At 40.2% G+C, this 9,451-nt stretch overlaps 1 protein-coding gene across 1 annotated transcript; it reads left to right on the top strand.

Annotated features, from left to right (window-relative positions):
- The first annotated feature begins 6,926 nt into the window (after window positions 1-6,926).
- On the top strand, window positions 6,927-7,649 carry fgf5 (fibroblast growth factor 5). The gene is made up of 2 exons (XM_010782767.1): window positions 6,927-6,947; window positions 7,281-7,649. Exons 1-2 carry the CDS (start codon window positions 6,927-6,929, stop codon window positions 7,647-7,649), a joined length of 390 nt encoding a protein of 129 aa, XP_010781069.1.
- The last annotated feature ends 1,802 nt before the right edge of the window (window positions 7,650-9,451 follow it).

The raw sequence follows: 9,451 nt of genomic DNA, 5'->3' as shown, positions 1-9,451 counted from the left end.
ATTGCTAAGTAATCTGAATAACGCCAAAGCGTGACATTTTGATTTAAAAACAGTAAATAACCGACACAATCTGAAACTTCCCCAGGATGGCGACAACTTTAAAGGACCTTCTCCAGAACGGATATTAAAGCCACACGACAAACACATTTCTGTTGATATAAAGCACAAATGTGACAAATCTCTGGCTGACACTTTTCACCTGTGGCGGATATTTGCTGGATACACACCCTTATTTCAGAAAGGGCTTACAGGATATCGGGGCTAGCGGTGACCCTTGCACCTGTGAAGGATATTGAATGGATAAAAGACAGTCTGAGGCAGGTCGGGTGCAGACGTGTGCAGACAAGTGGAGCGGAGAGGAGAAAAGGACCAACAACAGAGAAACAGACAGCGTGGGATTGGCAGGTAACAGATGTGTTCCTTTGTAAGGGTCATAAACATTCAACTTTGAAGATGGCTGAAGGGCACAAACAATTGTAAAGAAAAGTGTGCGGACAGGAGGTAGAGGGACCAATCAGTGCTCGCCAACAGGAGGCTGGCGAATGCAAAAGACAAATAAAGCACTCTGTGATAGAGGAAGCGAGAGAACATTACAGAAGTGGAAGAATTAAAGTTAGCAGGGAGGGAAGATAAAAGAGTGCGAGAAAGACTAAATGGTCTGTTTTTTAGCAGCAAATGTGCTTGCGGTGAAATCCATCACTGGATGGCAACTCATCTACACTGCAGCCTTTGTTTTACGGCGTTGACACCACCACCGCTGCTGTGTGTTCATCAGTCAGGGCCCTGACACCACCCTAGGGAGTCTCACATGAACAGGCGGATGTGTGGGGGCGAGGAGATCGGTGCATCTGCATATCTGACAGTGTGTGTGTGTGTGTGTGTGTGTGTGTGTGTGTGTGTGTGTGTGTGTGTGTGTGTGTGTGTGTGTGTGTGTGTGTGTGTGTGTGTGTGTGTGTGTGTGTGTGTGTGTGTGTGTGTGTGTGTGTGTGTGTGTGTGTGTGTGTGTGTGTGTGTGTGTGTGTGTGCGTGCGAGCTCAAACTGGCTTGTCTCTACCTGTAAATCCCAGTGTAGTGAGTGATGCTGAGATTTTACAGATTACCAAGCTAGACGCTACTGCAGGGGGGGAAAAGCGAGACAGAAGTATTGTCGGCCCCTGATTAAATCCTTAAAATACTCAAGTAATCTACATAAGAACCCCAGTGTGAGGCAACCGAGGGTTTATGTTTTGTTCTCTGGTGTGGCAGATTAGATGTTCCTCTGTGGTGCGGGCCTTGCAGCTCCGAGTAGTTTGTATTTCAAACTCTAATTGTTCATGCTCTAGGGACAGCAGCTATATTTCCCAAAGGATCTCCCACGGGTGTTTATTTGGGCCACAAACACAAGCGGTGGCACTGCAAAACAGCAAAGTTACAGCTTGGAAATAAATAAAGACTTAGAAGATGTATGTGTTTAAAGAGCAAATGTGGCAACTTTTAATTCCATGTAACAACAGCAGAGATAACTCCTGAAACTAGATTCCTGTTTGTTTTGTTATCTGAATGTAAAAGCATGGCTACAAGGCTGAAGCGACATGTATTATTGCTCCGCTCTATCTTAACGTTCCAGAAACCCAACAAGCAGAATGGTTCAGGAACATTAAGATATAACTCTGATTTCCTGGACAGTGTCAAAGTGCCAGTCTCATTCGGACACGCTATATATTGGCTACTTTGTAAAAATTGTAATCAAATACTGTAATAAAACAAATAGATCTCTGTACTCATCATTTTGTTCTAGCAAGCAAAGTGTAAAGATGGACTTGAGCTAAAAAGAAAAACAGGATTTGCACAACAAAAGGACGATGCACAATAAGTGCATATGCAAACCATATAGTCAGATCTTTTAGGGTATACCTTATTATGTGATTTTTCCATTGTTAACATAATATAAGATGGAAAACATGTCTGAATCCACGTTGAAGTCAAATGGAATGAAAGTAAGGGATGGCAAAGTCTCACACAGTTACGTCTTCTTCCTCTGTTGCCATCCTGAATCCTTAATCCTGACTCCTAAATCTTGAAAACTGTCATCACCTGCCTTCCTGCTTTCCCTTTTTGGAATAATTCCTCTCCTAATTCTGAAAGCCCCACAGTTGTCAAATCCTAAGCCTGTTCGTTGACCATAGTCTCAGAAAAGTAAAGTATTTAATTCAAACAACTTTGTTCTAAGTATCAGCGTTTGGATTTTCAAGCCTTTTTCAGAGTTGTGACAGCTGTTCAGAATGTCGTCAGCTGATCTCTTGCAATGTTAAGCAGAGCAAACACGAGCGGACATTAATAATTCAAGTCCCTATGTGTGCATGAACATTGGTCCATGTGTGAGTTTCCAGAGCCAGACAGCAGGTAAGGAGGTGATTTCCTCTGGTCTCTCCCGGGATTGAAAGAAGCCATGTCATTTAAGGAGCAGCTCAGTGCGAGGTGAGAAGAGCGGGCTGACCGCCAGGCTTTTCAATTACTCTGATTGCAACAGTGAATGTGTGTATTTGGGGTTATGTGGGTTCAGACTGTTTCGAGGTGAAATAGACGGTAGAAGAAAAAAGAGCAAAGATTAGAGAAATGGTCTGAGAAAAACAATTTTTGATTGCAGCATTCCTTTTTTCTTCTTTTCTACCCCAGTATGTGTTTTGTGACCCCTCTGATTCATCCATACCCCCATTTGGAAAACATTATTGTCAGTAAATGTAGAAAATCCAGTGTTGCATTTTATGTGAAGTGAAAGCAGGTTATCATCATGCATGTCTGTCAGAATGAAATGTAGGCAAGAAATAGACATGGGAAATCCATATATCTGTGTGTGTGTGTGTGCGTGCGTGCGTGGGTGCGTGCGTGCGTGCGTGCGTGCGTGTGTGTGTTTGTAAGGGAGAGAGTAAATTCATACATGCTCCAATGGATTTGTTTCCAGATGTGTAATTCCTTGACTGGTACCAGAGCCGGTATGTTGCTCAAATGTAGTGTTCTGTTAAATCATTGCAATCCACCCATAACAATGACTCTGGAATTCTGTTCAATTTTTCTAATTATCTCTAAAAAAAAACACCAAAAGCTACACGTTGGTCACTTTGAATAACTTAAATGTTGATACACTTCTGCAGCGGCCGCAACGCACTCTCTGGTGACTGGCATGTTTACCGAACGCTGTAATGGCATCATTTTCTGCTATGCTGCACTCTTCAGCAAAGCAGAACAGTTTGTTTTATTTCAGAATGGCAGGAGGTTATACAAGGAAGTCATACTGCATCAAGAAGCAGGCATCCCGCCGTACATGTCAACGTTTCCCACCCAAGATATTTTTAGGCATAAAATGGGAACATTCAATGAATATCTGCATTTCCATTTCTGAAATGTAGTATAGCAGAGTGTAAAGTGTTGTCTTTATATTTTTACCAAGAACAGTGAAAACCTCAGTGATCACTCTTGATCATTTTAAACAGATTTTTGTTATTAGCAAATGTGTTTCTTATTCTTTATTTCATATGAATGTTATAATTATTAGAATGTTTGTATTACATGAATAGGAAACAAAGAATCAGCTATGGTATTTACCTCATTTACCTCAGACTGTATCAAAATAAAATATACCGGTTTAAATGAATGATTAAGAAAAATACACCATGTATAATACACAATATATATATAGCTTATAGCTTGTATAAAAATATAGCTTGGAGTTGGTTCCGGTGCATTTTTACATTTTTATCAAGTCTAAAAATAATGCGTACCTGCTTTTAAAACAAATATTTACACTACAAAGTCTCTACATATAAACATTTTGTTTTACAGTAGCTTAAAACAAACAAACAAATGTTTCAGAACATTATGGCTGAGGCATTTTGGATTGGTAAACAACTTATTTCAGTTTGGTTAAACCTATACCCAAATATTTTCATTGAATTACAATGAAGAGTTTCAGAAGAGATGTGGGGAGTATTAAGCCTCTTCAGATAATTATTATGAATCCATTAGAAATGTATAAAATGTAATATATAATTTAATTAACTTCTGTTGACCAGTCAAATATCGGCATTCCACGTATATAAGAAGCCAGAGAAGACATTGTTCAACCCCAGTCAGAAACAATGATGTTATGTCTTCAATTCCAATTCATTCTTAGAGCAATACCTTTTCAAAAACGTCTCCAGAAATACCAAAACTAGGTCTTTAGATCAATGTCATAAAAGCACTAGCTCGTCAGTCTTCATTTAGAAGTACTTCCTGAATGAAGTTAAGACACAGTCCCTAATGAGTTAAGACCAGAACAAAGAACTGTCTGCTGCTGTCAGTCAAAGCATCTCAGAGATAAGAAAAGTCATTTAGATGACTTTGAAACCCAGCCGCAGGATGAAAGACAAATGCTCTGTATTTTGGAGCGGTGTCAGTTTGCAGCAGCTAACGCCATCAGATCACAATCAGAAGATATTATGTTAACAACAAAGGGGCTGTTCAGTGAGAAGTGAGGTTGAGATCAAACTTCATTAGAAATACAATTTATTTTCTTTCTCTCTTTATTCTTGGTCATTCCATACAGCAACAGGTCACACATCAGTCTTCCATTTCATTTTACAGTGTTCTTAATATAGTTCGCTATCTGTGTACTTTTTTTTTGATTTTTTGCTTTATATTTTATGTATGCACCATGACATCAAGTCAAATTCCTCGTGTTTTGTGAGGCAACAAACCCATTTCTGATTCTGATTTTTATTTGGATTTCCTTTTTGATCAGGTATTGTGTGAGAAAGCTGTTAGACATACTTACATTAAAGCTCACCTATTATGCTATATATTTCAACAATATATTATAGGGCCATATCTATACAAAACATGTCTCTGAAGTGTTTTGCTCAAAATGCCAAACAGATCACCCATTGTAGCCATGCCCATACTTGTCAACCTTGAGACCACAGAAATCGGGAGCATTTCAAAATGCAAAATGGGGGGGGGTGCTAGTGGATCGCCGGAGCTGTTAGATTAACATTAACATGCTTATTGTTGTTATAAGTGCAATGCCTTGCGGCCTGTAGCACCATCCTTGATGGAGCATATGTGTGGGCAGGAAAGGAGTGAGCAGAGAGTAGAGTAGTTGTCGATTCTTGTTCTGTTTTCTGTGACTATCTGCCTCACCCTCTCAGACTTTCAGTTGCGCGCTACTAAAGAGACGTGTTACCATGGAAACCAAACAATGGTGTAGCTGTATTAAAGTCTGAGTGGAAACAGTCCTGAGTAAATCTGATTTAGTCAGACATCGGGAGAAATGCGGGAGAAATATGACCCCGGGAGGAAACCGGGAGAGGGCAATGAAATCGGGAGTCTCCCGCGAAAATCGGGAGGGTTGACAAGTATGGCCATGCCTCATACCCCTCTATTTCAGCCCTGTTACAAAAGTGCTGATTCTGAGTCCGGCCCTTTAAATGTTACCGAGCTGCTGCTGGCCACGCCCCTTTGGAGCTGCTGCTAGCCACGCCCCTTTGGAGCGCAGGCAAACAGTGAGCTATGTGAAGAGAAGGCTGTCTACCGGCAGAAACTCAGCTAAACGCTGCGGTGATTAAACGCCATATTATGTTCCAAACCACATCAAGCATTAATTCTGAAACAGTATGGATTTCCGGCTTCTTTACACATATTCTCTCTAGTACAGCGTTAGCTCTGAGGAATGCTTGCGTGCATTGTTTCTGATACAGCACATAGCTTGACATGTTCTTTCTTCAGTGTTTACCGCTAGAACAGTGCCATTATATGTATTATATGTATTATATATATATATATATATATATATATATATATATATATATATATAACAACTTTACTCTACGAGTCCCAGACATCCTGCTGAATACACTGACACACAGCTGCAGGAGGGATTCAGCTAGCCGACTGTAAATGGGAGACGATAGGGTTGGGACGTGGTGGGGACGTTGCCAGGAGTTCAATGTAAAGCCAGCCTACATTTTAGAAATGACGCCAAGTCCGCAGAAAATCTTGATCAGCTCCGTTGAACCCCCGTTTTTAGAGATGTGGGTAAGGCGGAAAACAGAGAGGGTTGTATTTTCGGACACTTTGTGAGTCTCCTTTCACACCGGGGACACATATTTATCTATGAAAGAAATCAAAAAGTAAATTTTGCATAATAGGTTAAAAATAGAAAACCTAGTACAAAGTGAAACAAAGTGTGTCTCATATGGGGTTGCCCTAGTTCTACTGCAAATCGGAAAGGCTTTAGAGCACACAGTCCCTTACTTTTACACTATATCATCTTATCACCTGTTTTGAGGGATATTTTAAAGGGAAACAAATGACATACACTAAAGTAGACTGGCACTCGGAGAGCTCAGACGTTGGATGTTCCTATTTCAAGGGGTCCCAGAGAACTTGATGTATTCATTAAGGTAAAGGTAAGGTAAATCGGTCCAGTAGTTTTTTGTAATCCTGCCTACAGACAAACAGCAAGCACCTAGAACATTTCAATTTTCTCACAGTAGCAGCAAATGTGCATGAGTGTGTGTGCCCTTTTGTCAGATGAGTATTAACAAGGACATTCAATGTAATCAGTGGGGAGTATCTGGAAGGAGTCAGCTTCCAGATGCTTGTTGGTGTTGGCTTTTTTGTAAAGGAATAGGAGCCATTGCTTTTTCTTACCCCAATTAAAAAACAATAATGAGGCAGCTTACAAGAGCAACTCAGGGTGAGGTGGTAGCACGCAAACAAAGATCCCATAATGTTCTGCAGCTGAGCCCTGTTTACATGAGGACAGTTCCAGTAATGAAGTCAGAACACGTGGAACAATAAAGAAACTAGCAGATTCAAAGGTTTTTTAATCATGTTGATTAAACATGATTTTATTTATTAAAAAAGTACCAATGGCTGGAAATGCAACGACTGCTACATCACTTAAAATGGCGGCAGCACTGATCGAGGTTTGACAGTTCTTTCTTTAATGGGGACAATTTAGCCATCGTGAATCCACATTTGTGTGCTCTCCACAAATATAAAAGTGAACATTCAAAAAGTATTCTATGGTGCTTTCTGATGGAGAAAACTATTTGTTATCCAGAGCTGGGGTTACAAATGTATTGGACTTCTTGCTGCAGATTGATATTACCGCATATAGTCAGTCCCTTGAGTTGTCTGTTCTCCTAATCAGCGGATTGTTAGCAAAAATTAACAACCGCTGGAATGTCCAGATTCACTAATCAGAATCGAGTGTTCAAAGCCGTGTAATAATACCTTATGCTGTCCTTCTTTTGCAGGAATGGTTCACTGATGACTGTAAGTTCAGGGAGCGATTCCAGGAAAACAGCTACAACACTTACGCCTCAGTAATCCACAGGAACCACAGGACTGGTCGCGACTGGTTTGTGGCGCTCAATAAGAGAGGGAAAGCTAAAATGGGCTCCAGTCCCCGGGTTAAATCCCAGCATGTCTCCACTCACTTCCTGCCCAGGGTCGACCTGCATGACAAGAGCGAGCGTGGCTTCACGATCACTGAGAGGAGCAAAGAGAGGAGGAAAACCCCACCGCCACTACCGCCCAAACCTCCACTGGCGAAGGCTGTCCTTCCAAGAACACCCACGAGACGTACGCAGGTCAAATACTGGCCAAAGTATCGGTTTGGATAGGTGTTATTGACTCAGTCTGGGGCACAACAACTTCATAGACGTTGGACATGTGTCGCATTCAAAACATTCCGGGTATCCATAAAGTATGTGACAAACCTCAAAGGGCTGCCATGTAAAACACTGAGCTTTCCTTTGTTCAAGCTGTGATCATGGTTGGGGTTTCCACTTAAGTTGATGATGCGCTGTCTTGTTTTATGTTTTAGTATATCATCAATCATCAATCATCCATGTTATGTCCTGCATCACTATGTCAGTCATATATTATTATGTGAGGGACTTATTATAACCAACTCAACTCAGGGGGCGGTCTAAAGAAGATATTGATGGGTTTTTAAAAAAACAAACATTTTTGCACAGTCCCTTAAGCATGGAAATTATGCACTGAAGTACAATGAGACATGGATTTTGTAAAACGAAAGTTATGTTATGTTGTGTGTGAAGGCTGTTGTTTGACCATACTTATATTAGTACATTTTTATACTATATATAGTACAATTAATACAGCTGATATGTTATACTGAAAACAAAATGAGAACTTCTAAACAAGTTCAGAGAAATAAGAGCACATAGATAAGATGTCGATTTTCGCTTTAAACACAGAAAAAGTCTGAAAGTGAGACAGTGCTTCAAACATTCAACATTCAAGCAGCCGTGGAAGGGCACTCTAGGAACATCTCTGGGGAGGAGAGCAAGACCTTAAACTATAAATTACAATGCTGTCTTTTTATTTAATTGTTTGGATTACGAGCTTGTGGTATCTTTTTTAAGAAGCATTCTAAAAAACTCAAATGGACAATCTGTCACAATACTTTGATTATATTCCACTGTCAGAACCTGTGTAATAACCTATGTGAAAAAGTACATTATGACATAATATATCTCAAAACCTAAAATATCTGTATTTTTCATATTAGGCCTGTAACAAGAAGAGTAAAAGTATAAAACATGTGTTTATAAACTTTCTATTTAAATTGCAATTATTAGAGCTTGGTTTAAAAGGAACGTTAGGGTAATGAACGTGGCTGATTTTATATCTTTGAACAGTATTCTGTTAAAATGTTATATCCAAACGGTATTTAACAATGTCAAGACAAACCAAGCAAGCAGAAAGCACTCAGAGCTAGAATTCTACTACCTGTCCAGCTTTCGAAAAAGTATTGGGTTTCATGTCTGGATCACACCATAATGTATATTTTCAAACTGGATACAGTTAAAAATATTATTTATTATAATATTTCTGACTTTACTCTGTCGAACGTGCTAATAATCTGCTCCCATGTCAAAAAAGGATTTGCAGTGCCCATGATGTATCCAATGCACTGCTTTAGCTTGGCAAGCTAACTGTTAGAAATTAATTAAATAAAGCAAAATTGTAACTTTGGATCTCAGGTTGGGTTCAGTGCAGTGATTCACATTTGGGCAGGGTCTTAAAGGTGCCCTTTGAGACTTTTGGGGATTTCCCTTTCCTGTAGTGTGTTATATAGTTTTTGTGGATGTAAATGGTCTGCAAAGGCTAACATCCCCAAAGTTCACGCCACAGGAAGTTTCTCTCCCACACACTGCCTGAAACGCTTCCATTGTAGTCCTTTGTTTACTTCCGTATCATGGTGCCACCCCGCGCGCTTCTATTGGCTGGTGCTCCATCACACTGTACGTCAGGTGGGATATCTCTAAGCAGTTGACCAATAACAGCAAAGCCGGTCAGCTAATCATGTCAGACTGGGCTCTGGTTTCAGACAGAGGGGGGAAAGAGGTGCTGCAGCATAGGCAGTATGAGACAAATAAAGACCTTTTTGAACATT

The sequence above is a fragment of the Notothenia coriiceps genome, unplaced genomic scaffold, assembly GCF_000735185.1.
Source record: "Notothenia coriiceps isolate Sejong01 unplaced genomic scaffold, NC01 NC01_scaffold00024667, whole genome shotgun sequence".
NCBI lineage: Eukaryota > Metazoa > Chordata > Actinopteri > Perciformes > Nototheniidae > Notothenia > Notothenia coriiceps.
Note: the sequence above shows the minus strand (reverse complement) of the source record. Positions and strands in the feature narration are given on the sequence as shown.